We start from the raw sequence: 25,542 nt of genomic DNA on the forward strand, positions 1-25,542 counted from the left end.
AGAGACAGGACAGGAAACGAGCGGGAGAGAGAGACGGGGAGGGATCGGGAAATGACCTCGGGCCGGAATCGAACCTGGGTCCCCGGATTTATGGTATGGCGCCTTAGCTACCTGAGCCATGACGTCCCCAGCTCGCTCTACCATTTAACAACGATCTTTGTGCTACGATGCTTTTGGGAAACTCGCCCGTTTTTGGGAAGTAGGACCATCGCAAGCTCAAAACCGGAATTCGATTAACAAAAAGCCAAACAAACATCACCACGATGGTTTCACGTTTCATTAGATCTTTATTCTGCAATGCATTTCTTTGAAAAGCTCTTGGCAATACAGAGTGAATGGATATTTTCCCCATGATAAACATACTGCATACATCAAACTTTTTTTTTTCATTTTTAAACCTGGAGAATCTTTATGTACTGAAAATAAGGTACAAAATAGACCTTTGAAGAAGTAACCATGACAATACGATACTACCATTAAAGTACATTAGTGCATCTAAGCCTCGGATGTTAACGTGTTCACTGAAAATGATACAAAATATTAAAAAGGCAAAAAGTATGAAGCTACTTTTCCCCCACCAAGAAACAAACAAATAAACAAACAAACAAACAAAAAAAAGATTTTGCACTGGTAATCTATAGAGTCGTCCGCAGATGGCTCCAATAAATTATATAACAAGTTCCACTCGTTTAAAGACCTCGGCGTGGTTAAAACACTGCCCGTAAAGAGGAGAGAGGTTCTAATCCGAATAGCGACGTGAGCTTCTAGACATGCTGAACTACACGAGCACTCTGTTCTTTTGGTAAATATTTCTTTCAGGCTACAAACTTTTCTCGTCGCTGCTCAAGCGAACGGAAGAAAAGCTACCTAGCGTCCTACTTCTCATACTTGCTAACCATAAAAAAAAGTCTGCTATCTGAAAGACTTTATTGTATATACTTCTTTTCTTGGCTTTATATTCGATTGTACGCTCAACTTCAGTGTAGAGAGAAGAGCGAAAAACAAGAACAAATCAAACTATGGTGGGGTTTTTTTGTGTCTTGTTTTTCAGCGCTTCGTTCTTTCAGTTGTTTGAAATCAATGATACAACAGGACACTTCCACCATCCCATCAGGTTCGTTTTACGTGGGATTCGGTTGGTTTTTGCTCTGAAAACCCGACCTCATGTCCTTAGCACCTCCATCTTGGAACGTGGAACAATAATACTAAGTGTGTGGACATACTGTCGGAAAGCTGGTATGTGAAGTACATCATGACGACATGCCATGGTGGATGGAGGTTATACTATTTCTATATAACTCAAGATTCTAGTATTCATTTTAAAATGATGGTTTAAAAAAAAAAAAAAAAGGATGTGTCACTTGAAACTTCGTGACCGGATTATAATATCGAAAATGGCAGCTAAAAGATTTTGGGCAGTTTTGACAAGATAACGACAGTGTTTAGTGTTTTGCAGCTTTGCTTTCTTGCTCACGTCGACCGTAAATGTGTTTGCAGAAGCTCGAAGAAGCAGAAGCTTGTTGATCTTATGCTTAAAGTAAGGATGCACCGATCCGACAGCGAGCACAATACTCCATCAATATCCGACTAGAGTTCTGTTGATCTGATTTGGGGCATGTATGGTATGTACGTACACACACACACACACACACACAATGAATAAGTTGGACATTTCACCATTTTCACGCAAAGTGAAGAACAATGCTGGTGGAAAGCTTTTCGAAACTTTGCCTCAGCTACAAAACAACATCCAGGAGCCACAGAGTCTTGTATCTTCGGTATACTTTTCTGGCCACAAGCTTCAGGATCAGGGTTATGATCACCGTATAATTAGTTAACCAATCAAATTGAAGATGATATATACCTGATTTACGAGTTGTGATCATTCCAAAGGGCCTAATTACATTAGGCATCTTATCCAGAGTGATGTACAACATACCCAGAGCAGCCTGGGGAGCAGATGGGGGTTAGGTGCCTTGCTCAAGGGGACTTCAGCCATTCCTGCTGGTCCAGGGAATTGAACCAGCAACCATTTGGTCCTAAAACTGCTTCTCTAACCATTAGGCCATGACTTCCCCCAGCATCCCCCATAATATGGTTCACCAAAGAAATATGAGCACTTCGAATAGCTGGATTAAGTTGTTTACGATAATTACGCGCTCTCACTTTTATTATAAAGTTTGTTTTGGCAAACTGAAAGAAAATCATTGCAAACAGACAGAGATGTCTCCAAACTTCTGATTGGCAGAGCATCTTGGTTTGAAATGAATTAAGAACATCCATCCATTATCTGTAACTGCTTATTCTGTACAGGGTTGGGGGCAAGCTGGAGCCTATCCCAGCTGACTATGGGCGAGAAGCAGGGTACACCCTGGACAAGTCGCCAGGTCATCACAGGAATTAGGAACGTCTCGATCCCATTTCTTCTATTTTCGATCTATATTCTTTCCAATTGTTGTCGTTTTAACACCTGGAGCACTCAATTCCGAGGTGCCGACCTGACCCTGCGTTTTCGCTCTCGAAAAAACAGAACAGCCAAACACCTTCGCTCAGGCTAGCGCCTTGTTTTATTCCATGTCATAAAAAAAAACAAAAACAAACAATAACAAAATGACCATTCCACCTCTAGTGTGTTGGTTGATCTGTCCATCACCGCTGTTACTTGTGAGAAATCAGCTCCATCGTTTTATCAAAATCTACAGCGCATTAGTTAACGAAACACAGGTTTCCCTGAAGGCAGCTAACCACGTCTTTTCAAACTTCTGCCTCACAGTGCACCGTAATACAATGTTATACAACTTAACACCCCGAGGAAACTGCTATCCGCCCTCTTCCGCATACATGACCTCACAGACGCTCATGATTGGCTAGTGTTGCTGTGATTGACAGGGCACAGAATAACCCCGCCCAACCAAACATCACAGACAGTTTTGTTCCACGGATAACTTGTTGGGATTTGAACTTGCGAGGATTCTGTTGGAATTGGTGCATCCTTTTCTAAGCTTGCAGGTTTACACCGACACTAAAAACAATACAGGGAAGAAAGCAGACAAATTCGAACGTGCAAGCTTCTGCTCAGCAGTCCCGTTAGATAGACGCTGAAGGTGAATGTGCTGCATAGGTAAAGACTTGTGGTGTTGTGTTCTGAGCTCATAAATGTGGTAGACAGAGCACTGATGCACTCCGTTAAATATATATACCCCCTAATAAGCAAGTTTACGTTTATGGAGAAGCCAAAATCTATGGACAATAAAGCAGAGCACAAGACGCAATGGTTTCCTCCTTTGCCATGCAATGAGCTTGTAACGAACCAAAGAGAATAAACAATGATGTAGCAAAACTTCCAGAGTCCTGAAGGTTGCTTTAAGACAATAACAAAAAAAGAAAGAATTGCTGTAACACTGATGAGAGCAAGAGCCACAGGAGCAGGTGCTGTGGTGTGAAGCGTGGAGGAGTCAGAGGCCTGGAGCTCTAGTACAGCAGGATCCGCCTCTCGATAGCCTTCCGGCAGATGGGGCACTCACTCATGCGGTCACCACACAGCTGGCACGTGCCATGGCCGCACATGAAGATCATGTTCTTCAGACGATCCAGACACACCGGGCACATGGTCTAGAACAAATAACAGTGGTTTAGGTTGTTTTTTTTCCCCCCAGCAAATTCCCATCACACAAGTAGCAATGGCTACACGCTGGTCTCTGGTTATTCTGAGATTGTTCCTCATTGGCCTCACGTTCCAAACAGAACTCAACAAAGAACCTTCTAGACAACTACTACACTTTGGGCTCTGGTTATTTTGGAATTGTTCCTTGTCGGCCACACTCTGATGTTACCTTCTGTGCCTCGATTCCAAGCAGAACTCAACAAAGAACCTTCTAGAAAACTACTACACACTGGGCTTTGGTTATTCTGGGATTGTTCCTCATTGGCCATAAGTTCCAAGCAGAACTCAACAACAAACCTTCTAGACAACTAGTACATATTGGTCTCTAATTATTCTGGGATTGTTCCTTGTTGGCCAAACTTTAACCTTACCTTCTGCACCTCGATTCCAAGCAGAACTCAACAAAGAACCTTCTAGAAAACTACTACACAGTGGGCTTTGGTTATTTTGGAATTGTTCCTTGTCGGCCACACTCTGATGTTACCTTCTGTGCCTCGATTCCAAGCAGAACTCAACGAAGAACCTTCTAGAAAACTACTACACACTGGGCTTTGGTTATTCTGGGATTGTTCCTCATTGGCCATAAGTTCCAAGCAGAACTCAACAACAAACCTTCTAGACAACTAGTACATATTGGTCTCCAATTATTCTGGGATTGTTCTTTGTTGGCCAAACTTTAACCTTACCTTCTGCACCTCGATTCCAAGCAGAACTCAACAAAAGAACCTTCTAGAAAACTACTACACAGTGGGCTCTGGTTATTTTGGAATTGTTCCTTGTTGGACACACTTTGATGTTACGTTCTGTGCCTCGATTCCAAACAGAATTCAACAACAAACCTTCTAGAAAACTACTACACATTGGGCTCTAGTTATTCTGGGATTGTTCCTTGTTGGTCTCACGTTCCAAGCAGAACTCAACAAAGAACCTTTTACACAACTACTACACAGTGGGCTCTGGTTATTTTGGAATTGTTCCTTGTCGGCCACACTCTGATGTTACCTTCTGCGCCTCGATTCCAAGCAGAACTCAACAAAGAACCTTCTAGACAACTACTACACACTGGGCTCTGGTTGTTCTGGGATTGTTCCTTGGTGGCCATATGTTCTAAACAGAACTCAACAAAGAACCTTTTACACAACTACAACACAGTGGGCTCTGGTTATTTTGGAATTGTTCCTTGTTGGCCACACTTTGATGTTACCTTCTGTGCCTCGATTCCAAGCAGAACTCAACAAAGAACCTTTTGGAGAAGGACTACAAAGTGGGCTCTGGTTATTCTTGGATTGTTCCTTGTTGGCCGTATGTTCTAAGCAGAACGCAAGAAAGAACCTTCTAAAAAAACTACAACACATTGGGCTCTGGTTATTCTGGGATTGTTCCTTGTTGGCCACATATCCCAAGCAGAATTCAACAAAGAACCTTCTAGACCACTAGGCTCTTGGGCCTACTCGCAAAATCTAGTTGCTAACCAGTTCTTGAGATGCACACAGCTGTCCACTGGTGATCGAACCATCTATCATGGATACGAATCCAAAATTGTGAACCTGTGATTCGTCGCAACAAACCATACCTGCTCTTTGATGTCCTGGAGCTGCTGCTGAAGCTTCTGCACGTCTGCATTGACATTAGTGTTGTCCTTGTCTCTCTGCAAAGCTGGGATGTTTCCGCTGGCTGCAATGCAAAGACAGGAAGATGTTGAGAACGCTCATCAAATAAACGCCACCCGCTGGTAAGAGACATCTTGTCTACAGTTAGCGGGAGACTGCTGAACCATTGGGCTTCAACAAGAATCTTGACCAAGGTGGAATTCTCTTTGGTATGCTTCAGTTTAGAAACTCAAATGATTACAGGGGGGTCATGAGGAAGGCAGCTAACTTCATTTAGACTTTGATTAAAACACAGTCTAAGGGAATATTTAAATCATTGTCAGGAGCTGGAGCCAACACATGATGACTCCGGAGACTCCCGAAAGAGCAGAGCAGTCAGTGCCAATGCCAGTGCCAACGCGAGCGCAAAGAGCTCTGCGGCCTGAGAGAGCAGGAAGGAAGTTTTGGAAAAGACAGAATTGAAGGGGGGGAGGAAGGGAATACTTACACCAACTTAGCGCCAGATTGTTGGGCTGGAGAAGATCCTGCGACCCCCCTGCCACTGAGTTAGAGCCCCCTGCTGAGAAGCAACCAATCACAGGGTTACGTAATGCATGGCGCTCTGCAATCACTCAGGGCTAAACCTAACCTAGACCTGTCCTACAGAGCAGGAGGAAAATGAAAGAGCAGTCTGTTAAGGTGAGATTACGAAGACGAGGCCTGGTCATTTCACTGCTTGGGGTACGGAGGGTCTAATCACTGACAAAACAACCCCCCCACCCACCCACCCTAGTGTGTAACGTGTAAAAATCTAACATTCCGGTCTCAAGTAATCTCTGACCTTGTCTAACCCTCCTCGATTCCCACCCTGGGTTATTTTTTCCCAGCTGCTGTGCTGTTCATCACATCCACTTTCTGCCCGATGAGTCTCTCGGACGCCGATGCTAAAGTGTACAGGGTGTGTGACTACAGCTTCCAGGCAGGATCCCATCCGAGGTGGAACCTGAGAAAGACTGGACTGTATGTGCGCTGTGTTTGTAGCAGACAGGGGAACGTTGGCAGTCTCTGCGAGGACGGATGACATTTTGTGGGATGCTAAACTAAAAGTGGCCCCTTGTGACAAACAGAACACAGGCTTTGGGGCGGGGGTGGGCGAGATAAGGGAGAGTTACGAGCTGCATTCCTCTGTTGACTGAACTGTGTGTGTGTGTGAGAGAGAGAGAAAGAGACTATGAGACGTCAGCTTGGAAGCATCTGTCTGACATCTAAGCATGGCTACAAAGAACAGATCCCTCTGAAAAACAAACACCATACTGTAGAAGTGAACTTACACTAGTGTCCCTTTGAACTCAAACTAAAACCAAGAGGAAATAAATTAGACAGAGGGCCGTGAGCACTGGGATCGTGATGAATGGAGGTGAATAATAGTAATAATAATAAACGACAAAAACACAACACCACAACACACTCTTAAGCTCATGGCACAACACAGGAAAAAAAGATCTAATTGTTTGACGCAAGGTTGTGAAATCTGAGAAGACACAGGAAGTACTTTGCGGCCAATGGAAGAAAAAATTCTACCCTGAAAACATTAAAAATGTTTATGCTGAAATATTTGCAATGTTTTTTTTGAGTGATTCTAGTTCTAATTTGTCGTTTAGCGCGTGAAAAGTTAACGGTTGTCTATTGTGCTAACATCATGGGGGACTCACCGTGTCCGAAATCGCTCCCAACTCACTACATAGGGCACTATATAGTAGGGTGCATCAGTTGCCCCCTAAAAATGAAATGTTCCTCCGATCATGATGCATTTTTGTTTTTATGTTCCTTTTGGTAAGAAAACACACTGGGTGAAATATTTTGACAAAATTCAAAAGTTTAATGGTGGCACCAGGAGCTCAAAGTTATGGAAAAAGCTGCTATTTTATGACAAAATTTCGATCACTTTTCATGAAACATTATGGCACCTTATAGAGTATACCAAATATCTTGGATACTGTAGACAGTATGTCTAAAAATATCTCCTCTCATCTCATTATCTCTAGCCACTTTATCTTGTTCTACAGGGTCGCAGGCAAGCTGGAGCCTATCCCAGCTGACTACGGGCGAAAGGCGGGGTACACCCTGGACAAGTCGCCAGGTCATCACAGGGCTGACACACAGACACAGACAACCATTCACACTCACATTCACACCTACGGTCAATTTAGAGCCACCAGTTAACCTAACCTGCATGTCTTTGGACTGTGGGGGAAACCGGAGCACCCGGAGGAAACCCACGCGGACACGGGGAGAACATGCAAACTCCACACAGAAAGGCCCTCGCCGGCCACGGGGCTCGAACCCGGACCTTCTTGCTGTGAGGCGACAGCGCTAACCACTACACCACCGTCTAAAAATATTTGGAGGTTTATTTTAGGGTGTCACTAGCATTATCTATCAATGTTATAACTCTGGTTTTAAGCTTGCCGCCTATGCATATGCTCACCCCTATTAAATGCAAATGTTCTTAACATGATCTCTGGGTCACAGGAAATCAATAAATGGAGTCCAACATTGTGATTCAAACCTTACGCGAAAACATAAAATAAGCGTTTTTTGGCAAAAAATGAACCTCATGGTGCCACCGTTAGACTTTTGAATATGGTCAAAAAATTTTACAGGATGTCTTTATTGGTGAAAAGGAACACCCAAACAGAAATGCATCAGATTTTATGAAAGTGAGGGCAACTGATGCACCCTACTATATAGCGAGGACGCCATTTTGTAGTGCTGTCCGAAACCTTAGCGAGGATTATTTACACCCTATATAGTGCACTCAAAGTATCGCACAATGCATCACGAAAAGTAGCGTACAATGATGGTCACTAACCAAAGCAATATATCCCATCATGCATCGCGGTCGCACTGAAAGAAGTCAAATTAAAAGTCTCAAGTTTGATTTAATAAAAGGCAGCAGCAAAGAAGAAAGTAAGTATTCAGCCTTGATTTAAAAGGATAGTTCGGGATTTTTGACATGAATTTGTATGGCATCCCCATCAATAGTGTCGTACAAACACACTGACTTACCCCTGACAGCATCCTGTGAGTCCAGTTCTTGTCCAGTTTTGGTCCAGACGAAAGTAGTCCGGCAAGTTTGTTGGGGTCACGAAAGTAAAACGTTTTTCGTCTCAAAACAGTATGTGTTCAAAAGAGCGATATATTTGCATCACAAAACCGTTGCCAAATAAAAAGTCAGATCTCGAAATCGCTTGGCACTATTTTCTCTCCCTCAGTATCACTGCGCGCTGCCGCCAGGTGACAGCCATGGCTGTTTCATTCATTGTTTACTAGTGATGGGAATTTCGGCTCTTTTGGCTCTTCTTATTATAAGGAGCCGGCTCTTTCGGCTCCCAAACGGCTCCTGAGATTTTATTTTTGATTTAAAGGAATACGCCACCCCCAGATGAAAGTGAGTCAGTCCCTGCAGTCCCTAGAGTTGGATGAGTGAGCCAAAGCGTTTTGTAGCCGACCCAGCCATTGTCCTGATCTATAAACGCCCCGGTTAGCTTAGCTTAGCGTAGTCGCTGTAATCCGGCGTGTCCAGCTAGCATTGTCGTTGCAAAAGTGAATCAAATTACTCAAGATTTTTTATAATTATTTCTCATGACCTGTACATTCACACCGAGTACACATATCAATGCAAATTAACACGAAGGGATTTACTAGACCAATTTATATCTGGAACTATTTTCAGCCACAGCACAGGCAAAGCACCGCTGCAGGCGCAAAGACACCACGCAGCGCCTGAAAACGGGTGCGCAGCGCCTGAAAACCCGTTTTCAGGCGCCGCGCGGTGTCTTTGCGCCTTCCTTTTCCTACCTATTCCTTTAATTGCTGCAATTAACTAGTTAATTCTGATTCTATTTCTCCTCTCAGTTATAATCTGTCCTGCTTTTGAAAAGATCCTCTCTGGGGGGACAGATGCTGCCACTATACACATCCTCCGTGCCATCACGTGTGTAAGCCGTGGATAGAGTGCAGCCTTGGTCTCCCACCGGCTTAGTGGGTCTGCGTTTCGCTGTCACCTGGCGGCAGCGCGCAGTGATAAGAAGGGAGAGAAAATAGTGCCAAGCGATTTCGAGGTCTGACTTTTTATTTGGCAACGGTTTTGTGATGCAAATATATCACTCTTTTGAACACGTACTGTTTTGAGACGAAAAACGTTTTACTTTCGTGACCCCAACAAACTTGCCGGACTACTTTCGTCTGGACCAAAACTGGACAAGAACTGGACTCACAGGATGCTGTCAGGGGTAAGTCAGTGTGTTTGTACGACACTATTGATGGGGATGCCATACAGATTCATGTCAAAAATCCCGAACTATCCCTTTAAAAGAACTGAAAGATGCAGGTAGTTCGTATTGATTAATGTTGGAAATGCGCTATGGATTTGTTACAAAAACACATGCATACATTTATTATTCTGAAAACCCACCAGCCGACCGATCGGACATGTTTTAATTGTGCGACAGTAATGACGGAAATACCAGGAGTAGTGTCCGAAAGCGTTTTTTTTCCTTTTTCATTTTAGCAATGAGCTCACTATATAGTCCTCTATATGGTAATTCCCTATATAGGGACTAGGGAGTAGTGAACGAGTGAGCGATTTCAGACACGGTCTGTTTTGCTAGTGCAAAATTAAAAATCTTAGTTAGCAATCTATGATATGACAAGCACGATGGTGTGAGTATTAGAATGAAATTTGAAGTTTTAGAAAAACTATCTGTGGAAAGTGTACAGATGACGAGGTGACACATTTGGACAGAATAAAGCGCCGCTGCACTGCACCGCACCGCACCGCTCTCTTTATACAGCAACAAAGCGAGGGCTGAATAAAATATCAATCCAGAATTGTTCTGAAATAAAATCATGGATGCTGCTCAAGATCTGGGGTGGAGTTTTCCTTGAAGACATTCTAAAGTGTAATAATCACATACACCTATAGCAAGGTGGGGGGAAAAAAACACATTAGAAACATGAACATGGGGGGGAAAAGGTCAAACAGAAGCAACAAGCCAAGTCAAAAACATCGAGTATGAATCCAATATGAAAAGGAGAGAGAAATAAAAAAGGGAGCTTGTGGAAGTTCACTCACTAAGGTCCTCATCATCAGTGGCATCCTCCATACCTTTCCCTCCGCAGCACAGGACGAAAGGAGTACGCCGCTCCACCACCGCCCGACACTGCACACACTTCTTCATCAGGCTGGCACAGTCTACACACACAGAACGGAAGAGTGTCACGTCCTACGACTCGTATGGCGTTATATTGAACACTATGTAGGTTCTACATGTTCACACCCCGTATATACTGAACTATTAGTCATATGATGAAGGACTTACTTTCGCACGCGCACATGTGACCACACGGCTGAAACAGCACGGCTGCTTTCTTGTCTGAGCAAACCACACACTCTTCGATCTGGGAGTCGGAACAGAAAAGTGGGTTAGTGTGGAACGGGTTATACAAACATGCCACACACAGACAGGACACACACTGTGTACAATCTCAGAAAGTCATGTGACTCAATAAACAAACGAAACCTATAGGGGAAGCCGTGGCCGAAAGGTTGAAGACCAAAAGGTTGCTTGTTCGAGTCCATGGACCAGCAGGAATGGCTAAAGTGCGTTTGAGCAAGGGACCTAACCCCTAACTGCTCCTCTGGGTGTGTCTGGATAAGTGCGTCGGCTAAATACCATGAACGTTATTCAATAAAAGTCGAGGTTTTTGTCTTTATTACAGTACAGCGTTAAGGCTAACGATGCTAGCAATGCTAACAAGACGCACTTCCAGCTACCAGTTTAGCTTCGTCCAGACTCAAAATGGAGTGTGGCGCAAAGTAGAAGTCTGCGTGGGACAGAATTTTCAGTCCCGCTCCCGCAAAGAATTATGATTTTCAGTCCCGCTCCCGCCCGCAAATCCCGCATGATGCAAACGTTCGCGTTATTTCTCACGAAAGTTCTTGTCATTGGCTTGGGGAATTAAACATGCTGAGCTTAGCTGAGCTCTGTGAGCTTCACTAGAGGAGCTCTGCTCTTCTGCCATGATCGGAGATCTCAAACACGGAAGAGCGGAAAGGAATCGGAAACGTACGCGAGATTAGACCACATTCGCAAATTTAGGCATCTTAAAATGTTTTTATTAATGCCAAATAAAATCTCATCTCATCTCATTATCTCTAGCCGCTTTATCCTGTTCTACAGGGTCGCAGGCAAGCTGGAGCCTATCCCAGCTGACTACGGGCGAAAGGCGGGGTACACCCTGGACAAGTCGCCAGGTCATCACAGGGCTGACACATAGACACAGACAACCATTCACACTCACATTCACACCTACGGTCAATTTAGAGTCACCAGTTAACCTAACCTGCATGTCTTTGGACTGTGGGGGAAACCGGAGCACCCGGAGGAAACCCACACGGACACAGGGAGAACATGCAAACTCTGCACAGAAAGGCCCCTGGGTTTGAACCCAGGACCTTCTTGCTGTGAGGCGACAGTGCTAACCACTACACCACCGTGCCGCCCGCCAAATAAAATATCCAGCACAAATTATATATATGATAGACATAAATTAATAATTTATAAATTTTAAACACGTTTTTAGTTAGCGGGACTGCAGCTTATCACCACTCCCGCCCGCTCCCACATTGTGCACTCCCGCTCCTGCCCGCAATGAGCTTTCAAAATTTGTCCCGCGCCACACTGCTTTGCGTCGGGTCCCGCGGGACTCCCGCGGGAGTGCAGGGCTCTAGCACAAAGTTTGACCTGACAGCTTTAAGCTTTCATTTCTTGCTCATCACTGCAGAGTAACAATAACAACAAAACTAATCACGGAACCATTCGAGTTAAGCGGAAAATTCCGGACTGAACATTTGCTTTAAAGGTATTTATACCACAACGCTCCTGAATTCTCGATTCTGATTGGTCAGAAGGTCCTGATGACGTTTCTATAACAGCAGCTCTGAGAGCCATTCTGGGGTGGGTTTCCCAAAAGCCTCTTAACGCTAAGAGCATCTTAACTAGGAGAGAGAGAGAGTTCATTGTGATGCTCGCTCTACCATTTAACACTGATCTTTGTGCTACGATGCTTTTGGGAAACCCAACCCTGGTCAAATTACAAAGTCGAAGCTTAGGTTTATATTAATGAGCATGTTCGAACATTACAGAAGGAGTCTCCACCAGTGTTAGTGCTTCGTAACAGTCAGTCAGAGGTAAAGCTGGAACTCGAAGCTTGGAGTTCGTCCTTTTTTCCTGGTTTCTCAGTACCAAGCTGGAAGATAAAGCTACAATAACTTAAAGGTTCCAACTGCAAAGCTGAATTCTGGGTAAAACGTTCCATTTCTATTGCTGTTGGAGTTTCGAGATGTTTCGCTGTTGCGTGCGCACGCGCACACAGCGTGCATCCTGTGCGTAAATGTTTTGCTGAGATAAAAAGCGTCCCGCATTTTATGATTCTGGAGATCGCCGAAGCAACCGAGCAACAATATCACATGACCATGGTGGGGGCGTGTCAGTTTGAGCTACTTTTAAACAAAACAAGTCGGCGTGGGCGAACACGGCGGACTCGGCTCTCCTGCCAGCAGAAAAGGAAAGGAAATCCTGCCTAGTGAGTGCAACTGCAAGAAAGAGCAAGGTTCGATGATGTATCATTTTTCTGGACAGATAATTAAATCATTCTAGCTAGCACTTAGCTATCTTAGCCTTAGAATGCGTGGGCTCGACTTGGGCACGGTAGCGAGTGTAAAGTTATTATATTTGATCTTACAGAGAAAGAAACGAGAACACAAAAGCAGGAACAGAGAAAAGATATAAATATTCGTCTTTTGTTTCACGGATCTATTCGCGAATGTCAACCACAAATTGCATCCCTGCGACTCACGACGTTTTCCGCACGTCGCCATCTTGGTGTGACATGGTTCTATGGTTATGCTAATTAATTAAAGCTCCTCCCTCGCGTTCGGCTGTTTAAGCGATCGCTTCTCGTCCGCATGATGCTGTTCTCGCTAGACACAGGAAACTACCCTGCTCAATAAAACAAATTCGCAGATGTATGTAACTATAAATGAAAAACAAGTACAGGCAAATTTGCCTATGAGGAATAATCAATCAATCATTGGTGATTATTTTCCTATAACAGCACATCCTGATGTGTTTTATTCCTGACCCCCCCCCCCCCAAAAAAAAACATTTCAAGTATAAACGGCTCACGGTCGCTACAAAGAAATGGAATGAAATGATCTATAAATACTATTGAATAATGTAAGAACACTATATATTCTATCATTTAACAACTAATACTTATTAAGAATTTTTTTTTTCTTTTTCAAAAAGGAAAAACAGACTTATGGTGTCCTCGAAATGTACCACTGAGACACCGTGCCCTACCTTGGTCCTGGACTGGACCTGCTCTTTACAGATGAGACACTTCTTGACGCGAGGCGAACACAGCGAGCAGGTAGCGATGTGGCCGCACGGCCCGAACAGCGTGTCCCGCTTCATATCCGAGCACACCATACACTCCTCCAGGGTCTCGTTGTTGCTGTTCAAAGACGGGCTGCGGGAGCCCACCTGGCCACTGAGAGACACGGAGAGGGGGAGGACGCAAGGAAGAAGGGATGCGTCAGCAGGCAGGGAAGACAAGGGAAAAAGGAAAAGAAGAAGTCAAACAAAAGGTGAATGGGGTGAAAGGAAAACATGACGGGATGTGAAGATGGATGACAGCAGGAAGGAACCGAGGACGGAGAGGGGGCAGAAGAAGAAAAAAAAATCAGTGGAAAAAGACGGAGGAAAAATGTATGCATGTAAATCAGACATGGGGGCAAGACACAGGGTGAGGTGAGGTTACATCAATAAGGCACACAAACTCCTTGTTGTGTATTAATTCATTTCTACAGCACACAACTCAATGTTCCTCACAACATCGAGAACACAAGATCTGTATTCTTGAACCGAAGGACTCTCAGGACTTTTATTTTACCGTCAATACCTTGTTTAGGAGTTTTTGAACTAAAAATGAAAATCTATAGAAATCTCGATTATGATTTTCTGAGTACCTGGTCTTCTCCTTGTGGCACTTGGCCAGGGCTTTGCACAGGCTCGGGTCAGGGCACAGGTCAAGCGGAGACTGGCCCTTCTTGTTGCGGATGGTCAGGTCAGCACCGTTGGCTGCCAGGAAGCAGGCGATGGAGGCGGCGCTCTTCTTCTCCGCTCCTTGGGTCCCCAGTCCCATAATCAGCTACGCAAAACATGTAAGAGAGTGAGAAAGGCGGCGTTCAGGATAACCCTCATTCAAATCTCCAGACAGAACGAAGCAGTAATGTGTGTGGAGTTCTAGGAACTAAAAAGGCTTCATAAACTCTGAAATGAGGATGAGAGAGTCCTGAAAATATACTGATGCCAGATTATACACCAATGGCCTGGGAACAAAAAAAAGTGCCTAATACTTAATGGAAAAGGCTTCCGAGATTCTGACAAGTTTTTCTGAGAGAAAAAACCTGCCGCAGCAATCACATGTTTTTGCTCCTCGGACTCACCTGATCCATCCTCATGCCCTACTTCTGGTTGGAGTTTCATCACATCGCTCCTGTCGAGGACGGCCCGGTACGTACAATCAAAAGTCGCACTGGGAAGACGGCTCTGGACAGGTTTGCTATGATGGCTGAGGCTACGACTGCTATGATAACTTTAGGACTGTCATGAACAGTTTTGCACTCAAGTCTCTACCAATGAACAGTTGATAACATCAACAGAACAGACTTCAAGCTAAAACTATAATGAATTTCCTGGTTACACAGTTATACTTTGTGACTGCTGTATATAACGATTTATACAAGCGAGTTACTTATAATCACGCCATCTGTCATCACCCGGATGAGGACGGGTTCCCTTTTGAGTCTGGTTCCTCTCAAGGTTTCTTCCTCGTATCGTCTGAGGGAGTATTTCCTCACCACAGGCTTGATCATCAGGGATAAAATTAGCTCAAACTTGACTTGATATTTTTAGAAAGGCAGGTACAAGGCTTGGTCATTATGTGAAGCTTGTGCATGGCCAGCCAAACACCTTCATTGTAGCAAGAGCCACACTAATATTTCCCGTTCTGGAAAAAAGGTAGCAACTCTGGAGCTGAAAATTACAAAAGGTTCCAGAAACCATGGCCGAGGAGCCAAAACGTCCATTGGTTCCACTGGTAGAAATGCACCCGGGTTGGTGAGAGAGTTGGTCAGTCATTGTGGAAAGAAAAACAGCAACACTGGAGCAGGAACTGGAAATTATCTTTGGCCTGGGAACTAAAATCAGTCTTCAGTTCTGTCAAAAAGGTTTTCGAAACATTTTAAGGGAACTCAGCACGGGCGATTGCTCTAAGACAACGAGGGAGGCTCAGCCTCCTCTAAAAATGACGAACATCATGTAGGATGAATTGCGCTAGGCTTATGTTACAGCCGACCTTATAACATTGCTATTTCAGATCCAGAATCATAGAAATATATGTGCTCAACCCAACTACAGTGCGAAATCATTCCGTTATAACTTTCCGCAGTTCGCCTAATGTGTGCGTGAGTTTTTCCCCCTCGTGACAGCGCGATGCAGCCCAGCCTCAGTGGACTTCAATGGCATTTGGGAGCGATGCGCTTTCAATAGCAAAATGCAAGACGGTTATTGGACAAATACTGCGAAAACGCCCGCCCACCGGACTCCCAGCCTCACAGTGGGAGGGACATGGCAAAGCTTTCCGCAAGGAGACTGGTGATTGGTGAAAGCGGACGGATATTTTCTTTGATTGACAGCTCGTTTCAAATATAGACAGGCAGCGGTGAATCTCAGTTCAGTCCCATGCGGATTCGCAAGTGCTGTGGTGTATTGTAAGAGATCAGCTTACATTTCGATTTCATTCATTACATACGGTTTCTACCAGCTTTTTTAGTTTGTATATATTTTCATTGTAAATAAAGTGTAAATATAGTGTTGTCAAGTTTGCGTTCCAGAAATTTCGTTTATTTGAGTGACTGAACTTGAACTTGAGGGGGCTAGTCAGCTAGCAAGAAAGCTGCGCACGGATGCCGAGCATTGCTGATTTAATTTTGGCGAAGCCATTTGCCAGTCTTCCTTTCGAGGAAAAAATTAAAATTAAAGAGCAGGGTAGACCAACGCCTCAAATTGACTTGGTGAAAAAGGTAGGGAATAATACTCGTTCCTTTCAGCTCTCCTGGTACGAGAAAGTGAATTGGCTAACAGCAAGTGACCCAAATCAACAACAGTAAATAGGCTACTTTAGTAATATGTCATGGATGGACCAAAAATATAGAATCTATTTAAAATGTTTATGCTGAGTATATTATATTGGAATATATATTTTTCTGGATATGAATTAAACACAGCTACAATTTGGAAAACATTTTTAAACAAAAACACAGCCGAGAACATTTCACACTACAGACCTGGATTAAAAGTGAAGGGTTATCAAAATTGTCAATAAAACATTTCTCAGTCAAAATAAGTAAAATATAGGGAAAGTGTCATTGAATGAAATGTGTGGCCCCCAGCTCTATGTTTGGCTCCCCAAGGTCAGTGCTTGTGCCTATTCCAGAACACTCTGCTGTTACTGCTGAGGTTCCTGACAAAGAGCTGCTTTCAATAATGATCAATTTTTAAACAACATGCCACAATTTTAAAATATAAAATGTTAAAATATACCCCTCCCCCCAACACCACCATCATGTATATTGGACAGTAGGCTAATGGGCCAAAAGAACCTGTTATTTCACAGTTTGTGACCCTGCCAACAATCAGCCAGATCAGAGGCAAGAGTATGGGCAAAATTGATGTGTTTTTTCTTTTTTCTTTTAAAATCTGGAAATATCGTAACCGACCAGCCTCCCCTGTTTGAAAGTCTACCAGCCGCCACTGGAACTCAGGAGTGCCTAAAGTTCCTGGGTTGCTGAAAAACTTCTGGAATGAAAACGCGTTTTACTGATTACAGGTATGAGTCTCATCATTGCGTGAAGCTTATTTATGTCCAGTCAGGAATCTCCTTAACAGTTCCTGTTCGAAAGAACTAGAAGAGCACTCTGAGAGCACAGACCTCCGCCAAGGACAACAGCTGACTCTTCTTTGATCTGCAACCACTTTATACATCAAGTCAAGTCAAGGTCCCTCTCACGCCAGAACCTGGTCTTCCCAGGCAGTCTCCTGTCCCAGTACTAACCAACTCTTTAAGGTGTATGGGTGCGGCGCCGATCTCCGTTTCGATAGCCCTCGGCCCCTCGCCTATACAGCTAGGGTTACGGTGGGGAGCTGGTCCTCTGGTAACTGCGAGAGTTTGTATTGCAGCGTGCCTTGCCAGATGGTAGCAGGTACCATTTTTATGATGGCCTTTGGTATGACCCGACCGCAAGTAGAACCCACAATCTCCCGGTCGAGAGGCAGACACGCTAACCACTATGCCAACTCACGGTCCACTTTATACAAGTCTGATTATATTTCCAGAACTATTACAATTACATGCCTACTTGTGTACCCTCGAGGATTACCGATACCTGTGACGTGGATTGTGATCTGGAGTGATCATATTTCTACACTGACTACGTTTTATTATTGAATTTTACTACCATCTACTCTGATCCACCCCAAAATGTAATGAGTTCTTTCTTGGCCCATGGTACACCATTCCACCAAGTTTCATGGAACTTGGATCAGTAGGTTTTGCGCACCCTTGCTTACAGGCAAACCAGCCAACCAACCACACTGAAAACACAACCTTCTTAGCGGAGTTAACTAGCAACTCTGGAAAATAAAATGTCAGAAACTCAGGAAGCACAACTAGCCTTGATTCAATGAACGTTCCTGAAAAGGTTCCTGTACCGGAAACGCCCATAAACCAAGTCCCTTTACAATAACAGATGGGAAAAAGGCTTGTGTATTTTGTGTATAAGCAATAGCATAAGTGGGCCGAAGATGTACGACTGCTTTTGAGCCGCTTTTCCTAAACTAAATGGAACAATCGCGCAGTAAACAGCGCAGATGATCCATAAAGTGCCGAGGCGTAGAACATGTTCATCTGCAGTACGTTCTGTGAATGAAGATGATGGCACACTTCGGCATTCTGAGCCTCGCTAGAGGAGCTGCTTTAAATGGATGGCTTACACGCCGGGTAATGGGTGAGAGATTTGTCACAGCGATTTGCCTGCGTTATAAATGACAAGCCTGTGGCCCCGGATCAGCCTCCTGCCATCGGCTGCGTGATTTAGAGTGGTCACAGGGAGCGGATTCGGCCTGCTCGCAGGTCTGAGGGCAGAGAAAACGAGCAAGTTGTGATGGTATCTGTCCAGGTCAGAGGTCAGGTGCTGGGCGTGACAGACGGAGATACAGAAGGTCTTCAGGATCTGAAGTGTACAGACAGCACGGGGTGTTAATGAGGAAGAGAGATGGTGTTTAACGGGAGGTTGGACAGCGGGTCAAATAGACGAGCAGAGAAAACCTTCAATGAGATGATGTGCTCACTCTAAAGAGCAAAATGCCCACAATTATAATTCAATCTTGGTAGACGATACAGAGGAGAAACTCGGATTAGTTGAGAGCTTAACCGTCTGAGAACGATAATAGTTTTGGACAGCGAGACCCAAATACTTGGTACTTGTGTCAGCGTTTCCTCCAGTGATTAACTGATTAATGAGATCTGGAGGAGAAGCTGCTTTCACTTCCCTCCTGCCTTTATTTCATCATCCACAAGACAGCGTTTCGGAATAATTCTCAAACTTTTGGGTCCAACTTCAACTTAACAACAAAAAGAGCCAGCAAGCTTTTCCGTGAGAGTCATATCATTTGACTCGGCTCAATAATAAACATTGATTCTTTCGGGTCCTAAAATGGCTCACTGCGATATTCAGACCAGAACATTTTTAAAGAAACGCTCGTGTGTGGTTCAGGACTACACTGTATCTATAGCTTGAGTTAAATGTTCACTTCATTCAAACATCGGAACGGGAAAAATTGTGATCTCACAGTGAAGTCTGACTTTCTTTCACTGTGGCATGGGTGCTGGTTTGAGCCAGATGGACTGGTTTGAGTATTTCAGAAACTGCTCCTGATCTCCTGGGGTTTTCACACACAACAGTCTCAACACAGAATGGTGTGGGGGAAAAAATATATATATATCGCGTGAGTGAGCGACAGTTCTGTGGGTGGAAACAAATACCTTGTTGATAAGAGAGGTCAGAGGAAAATGGCCAGATTGGTTCTTGCTTTTTTGCCAGGAAGGATATAGTAACAAACCGTCATGGTCACTTGCTAGTGCGGAAGTTTTACATCTCTGATGCGTCTCTTTTCCAGTTTTTTGTTTTTAATGTCCGTTGGTATGTTTTTCTCTTGTAAATATCCATGAAGAATAATCAATCAAGTTTTGGTAGCCTTTCGGGTGTTTAGTGCATCTTCGATTTCAGTTTTGAGTTTATTTATTTAGTGCTTAATGATAGCATAGCTAATCCTAGCAGTAGCACTGGATTAATTAGCCTCACCATCTCTCTTTCCTGGCGGACGAAGAAGTGATTCTGTGCATGCGCAGCAGAGAAGTTTCGTCATTGGCTCGTTGCCTGAGCTCCAACGTGTGATGTTGTGTTGTCTTGATTTTTTTTGTGGACGTGTCCGTATAATATAAAGCAGTGATTCCCAACCACTGTGCCGCGGCACATTAGTGTGCCGTGAGAGATCATCAGGTGTACCGTGGGAAATTATCCAATTTCACTTAATTGTTCCGAAAATTATTTATTTATTTACTGCAAATAATTTGTCTTCGTTCGTCTATGCCAGCGACGTATAGTGACAGGCAGAACAATTAAATACTCTTCCACTAGATGGCAGCAGGTAGCTAATTAACCTGTGTATCTACCTGTTGCCATTCAAACAATAGAATTAGTAATGCTTTGGGTGTGACAGCGGTGATAGCGATGGATAAATATTTGAAAAGAAAAAGTACACAATCCAAACTGGGTCCTGGAGAAAATTCTGACCCAGATGAAGGCCCTAGTATGAGTAGAGGTCAGAAGAAAGCAAAAAAAGTGATTTTCCACAACCTATCTATGCGAGCTGGGCTTTTCAAGCATGACTGCTATAAAAACTAAAAAAAGGAGAGTGACTCAGAGCTGTTGAGGAAGGTCTTCGTGTGTGTTTTTCTTCAATTCCTGCGAGTATATCAGCTTTGTGTTCAACTAAACAGGCCCAGGTTTCACACTGAGTAAGTAAATTGTGAGTAAATTGAGACTAGATGATCATTATATTTCATTATATATACTTTTTGTGACATTTTTGTTTGGTGGTGTGCCGTGGGATTTTTCGAATCTAAAATATGTGCCGTGGCTCAAGAAAGGTTGGGAAACACTGATATAAAGAACATTACACGGTGGCACAAAGATATGAAGTTTATCCTCCTCGAGAGATGAATCACGTCTCATCACTTCACACTTAAACACGTGCTGAATGTTAAAAGGAAGATGCCAGACAACACATTTTTTCGCTAATTAGCTAATAATCTAGCTATCCAAGTCATTTAAATAACTAATCTCAGTGACGAGCAATTGTAAAGTTCTTGTGTGGCTGGATATAAATAGGTTCTGAATAACTTTATTCATCAGTTACGTGAAGGAAATGTTCAATAGTTGCAACATTTGTCATATATATAAATATATCAATAATAAATAATAAGCTGTGCTGTATAAATACGGACGGTGGATCTGAGGATTTACATCCAACTTCTGAAGGTGCGGTTTCAGAAATGCTGGAAAACATTGCATCATGTTTAATTACATCACCATTAAAAAAAAAAAAAAAAAGTATATATTAAGTAAAACTTGTGTACACTAGCTTTATACTTTAGATATCACTATCACTCAGCAGAGCGGGATAGAGATGAGAGAGATGAGAATATTACATCGTCTGTACACTGGCATGATTTATTTCCTGAAGCTCAGTTCATTTATCATTTTACTGTCCAAATATCAACAAAATATGTAAATATCTGCAAAACCCTACATCAGGGAGACCTTGGTTTTTTTTTTAGAAGCCACTAATGGTTCCAGTTCCATCTCATTACCTTGTGAGAATATGATCTCAGCAGCTGTTTGTGGTGAACAGTGTATTAACTGAGCAGCATTAATCCACACGGCCCTGTCCTTCAGGCTCCTGGACTAAAAAATTATTTTTTAAAATTATTTTTTGCCGCGGTCTGGGAGAGTGTCACTGATTTGCTGTAAAAGTTCATAAGAAGGCACTTTACAGCGTGCATATTCTCCCCCAAACTGCCAACATGGCTCTAAATGGGCTGCGAACAAGCGATTCATTTAGCAGCGGTTCCGCTATTTTAACTCCGCTATAGCTGCCATTTCTCCTCTCGTGGTCCTCGTCTCCTCTCGCTTTCCACTCAGGTCAACGGGACAGGCAAGACAATCAGGGTGGGGGGGTGAAAAAAAAAAAAGAAAAAAGAAAACCGCAAAAGAAAGAAGAAGAAGAAGGGAACGCTGTCATTCCAATGACTCTGGATCGTTTCCCCTGATTGTGTCCCGGCTCGCCGCTTCTTACATCTGCTCTGATGGAGCCGCTGGGCCGGGAAATTCAATTTTCTCCATCGCGCTGCTGGATTGTACGAGCGAACGTGCTGTAGATTTCAATTAGGCTTGTGAGAGCGCGCCGGCCGTCCTCCTGCTGATCCCGTTCTGATCTCACCAGTGCCCTCTGCGGCTTATCGTGCACATACGACGCTTGGTGTGATCACAGAAGGAGAACGAGAAGCTGAAGAAGAGCACATCATGGCAGCCACAGACAGGCTAAAGACGACACTGCTGCTTAAGCAGGACGGTTTGAAAAGGAGATACTCAGCTTTTAAAAACACCGTTCCAGTTTCTCTGCTCGTTCCGGGTCAGCTTTCTCCCTCGACTTGAGAGTATGATAAGTTTAATAATTAGCATTTAGGGTTTTTAACATTAGTAGAGTATGTACAGTACATTTAGCTTTTATATCAGATGAAGAGCTATATTTGTGAAAATGCTCATATTAAACCCTTATCATCATCATCATCAGGCTGTGTAACCTTTTAGTTTTTCCGAGCTGGAATTGCGATGTTTAGACAGCAATAATGTAAAATAAAACGACACGTGACTTCACAGTAGGAGGAAGTAACACAGCTCTAATACTGCAAAAACACGCAAACCAGATCTAGAATGGAAAGAGCTGCTGTGTGATTGTACACAAATAGATTTAACAAGAAATCACAGCTCTCTAATTTTACGGAATGCTGAAAGAAAAGAGAAGCAAATTGAGGCAGAACAAATGTTCGTAAAAGTTTACTGAAAAAAGGCCGACTTGTTACTAACTTTTTTTCATTTTTAATAAAAGGAATATTTAAGTTAATAGGTGATTGTATTCTGTTCTATCCACATTGACTGGATATGAGCAATTGTGAGCTCTGATTGGCTACTCTACTACCACGATATCAGCTCATATACCGTGACGAGAGATAAACAAAATGGCGGAGCGTGTTGCTGAACCAACCGAGGACGAAATAAAAACTCGACTCGGAAACACCCCCCCCCCAAAAAAAGGCAGCAAAATATGAAATACAAGTATTTGATGGTAAGAATTTTTTTTCCCAAACAAATTACTCCTGTCGTTTCACCGGCTTGTTTACATTCTAAGCAGAAATTTTGTTAGACGTTTTGCATAAAGTTTTTATTTATCGAATTTGCAAAAAATAACAAAAATGCTCCGTTTCTCAAAATCCAGTGAATGTGGATAGAATAAAACAGTTATTCCACTCAATCTCATCGCACATGGATTATAGCCGACTAGGTGTTACGTGCCTCATCGGCTATCAGCTCACGATCTTGTGGAATAATTGTTAATTACTCCAACCTTTACAATTGTAGGTAAATAATTGTTAGTTACTAAGAAAAAGAAACAAAAATGTTATTTATTTAACAAAAGAAATATACAAGTTGATAAAGAATAGGTGAATAAATGTTGCGTTTTTTGGTAAAAGTTTCTTCATTTTAATTTTTTTTCTCAAAAATATCATGAATCAAAGTGAATCGTGAACTGGACGAATCGTTACATGCCTATGGATTTGTACTCAAGATCGGTCGGATAAATGACATCAGTTCACCAAAATCATGGGCCGTCAGACAGACAACCTCATACAGAGCGCTGTTAAATTCTCAATTCTGATTGGTCAGATGATGTTGAGCAGCTCTTCAAGACAAATTACAAGTTTATATTAATGTGCTCCTTCTAATCCGGGGCTTTAATCTGTTTTAGCATAAATACGAAGGTGATTTATAGGAAATCGTGCGCACTGATTGGTCGAGAGAGTCGGACTATTTCTCGACAATCAGCTCGCGCGACTCGGCAAAATGGCGGCCAATCGCTTTGTCACCGTAAGCGAAGAAGAATTACAAATGATGAAAGAAAACGCTGTTCCTAAAATAAAAGCACTAAAGATGCTCTGAAGTTTGGTCTAAAACTATTCAAAGAGAAGGTGGGGTTGGGATTTATTTTATCGATTTCAAAACAAAGTATTTTACGTGACTCGGCGTAGATAAGTGACACAAGTCTGCGCCGCAAAGTTTTTACATTAACATGGCGCTTTTAAAGTTTGAAATAAATGATTTTTAAAAAAAATAATAATAAATCACTTGTGTATTTATACGAAAACAATTAAGCCTAGGTCACAACCGGCCGTGCGATTTTTGGCGTTTCCCCAAATCGCTGCGGTTTTTTTTGTTCGTGGAGAAAGACGCACGTTGGCCGTAAGGTTGTCTTGCAACCTGAAAAAACCGTAAGCGCCCGTAGAGTTTGTTCGACATGACAAAGAACCTCTGCGGCCAGTCTGCGGCTCGAAAATCAGCATGTCACACGCGCGCCCTCCGTGCGTTTCTTGCGTTTTTTGCACGTAGACCGGCCGTAGGAGCACGTACGGCTGGTTGTGACTGAGGCTTTATCCGCCTCCGGCTCCGTGAATAATAACCGAGACAAACTGTTAATTAAGTGTTATTTTAATCAGTTAGGATTTTATCCTTCTTTGCACAGTAACTTTAATCAGATTTTACAGTTTTCTGTCAGGAGACGTTTATTTTCCATTTAAGGAAGGAATCTCCAGTGTCAGCGGGACTCGAGTCTGCTTCTTCAGTCCAGACGAGTTTGCACTTTTTACGGTTTCTTGATAACATAAGCTGCATTTGTGGCTTATTAACATTCCACAACATTAAACGTATCTACAAATGGTTTAAAAAAAAAAAAAAATCAGGTGATTTTATTTGTAATAAATGAACAGCTCTTTTCCAAAACGTGATAAACGCCAAATTAAAAAAAAAAACGAGTTCGTCGCGCTATTCTGCTGTGTACTGAGCCTGTTCACTGCTCCATTAATGTTTCATGCCAAATCGCTATATTTCCTTGTTTATATGTGCTGCAAATTGTAGTTTCTCTCCAAAACGCGATAGGCGCTACACCCGTTTTTTGGCCGAGTGCGACATTTCCTCTAGACCAATCAGAGTTCGGTCAGCGTGACCGAGAGAGACAAGCAGATAGAATCTGCATCATTCATTTTGCATCGTCGCAGAGCTCGCGTGTTCTATGACCTTTCAGGCAGAGTTGCTAAAGATTATGTAACAGTCTGCTTTGATATGATGCAAAACTTGATTCTTCCAAAAACTCCAATAGGACAGGCTTATTACTCACGTCAGCTGTATCTGTACTTATAGCCTAGGTCACAACCGGACGTACGATTTTTTGGCCGTGTGATTTTTGGCGTTTCCCAAATTGCTGCGTTTTTTTTGTTTGTGGAGAAAGACGCACGTTGGCCGCAAGTTTGTCTTGCAACCTGAAAAAAACGTAAGCGCCCGTAGAGTTTGTTTGACATGACAAAGAACCTCTGCGGCCGGTCTGCGGCCAGTCTACGGCTTGAAAATCAGCACGTCACACGCGCGCCCTCCGTGCGTTTCACGTGCGCCCTCCGTGCGTTTTTTGCATGTAGACCGGCCGTAGGAGCACGTACGGCCGGTTGTGACCGAGGCTTATCTGGTGTTGTTAGACAGGTTTAAGATTTAAGAATGAATTTAAGATTGAGCACTAAGGTCATTTGTATGTGTGTGTTATTTTGAAGTTCTTTGTTTTATGTAGCGGGTAATGGCGCTGTTTTTACAGGTTCAACGCTTTACTGAATAACTTGGCTATTGAATGTATTTTTATCAATATTGATTATTGT

General features: G+C 43.1%; 1 protein-coding gene across 4 annotated transcripts in view; it reads right to left on the reverse strand.

Moving 5' to 3' along the window:
* Positions 1 to 267: 267 nt before the first annotated feature.
* The window catches only part of mib1 (MIB E3 ubiquitin protein ligase 1), a 160,971-nt gene continuing 135,696 nt past the window's right edge, over positions 268 to 25,542 (reverse strand). Inside the window, exons 17-23 of one of the 4 annotated variants that reach the window (XM_060906418.1) lie at positions 14,351 to 14,532; positions 13,683 to 13,872; positions 10,638 to 10,716; positions 10,424 to 10,510; positions 5,762 to 5,830; positions 5,238 to 5,338; positions 268 to 3,612 (exon numbers count right to left, since the gene is read on the reverse strand). In XM_060906418.1, the coding sequence (XP_060762401.1) occupies positions 3,472 to 3,612; positions 5,238 to 5,338; positions 5,762 to 5,830; positions 10,424 to 10,510; positions 10,638 to 10,716; positions 13,683 to 13,872; positions 14,351 to 14,532 (849 nt within the window). In that variant the 3' untranslated portion in view covers positions 268 to 3,471. Of the gene's footprint in view, positions 3,613 to 5,237; positions 5,339 to 5,761; positions 5,834 to 10,390; positions 10,511 to 10,637; positions 10,717 to 13,682; positions 13,873 to 14,350; positions 14,533 to 25,542 lie in introns of all 4 variants that reach the window. The other 3 variants (XM_060906417.1, XM_060906416.1, XM_060906415.1) reach the window with 3 other exon arrangements.

The sequence above is a fragment of the Neoarius graeffei genome, chromosome 23 (genome assembly GCF_027579695.1).
Source record: "Neoarius graeffei isolate fNeoGra1 chromosome 23, fNeoGra1.pri, whole genome shotgun sequence".
Lineage (NCBI taxonomy): Eukaryota > Metazoa > Chordata > Actinopteri > Siluriformes > Ariidae > Neoarius > Neoarius graeffei.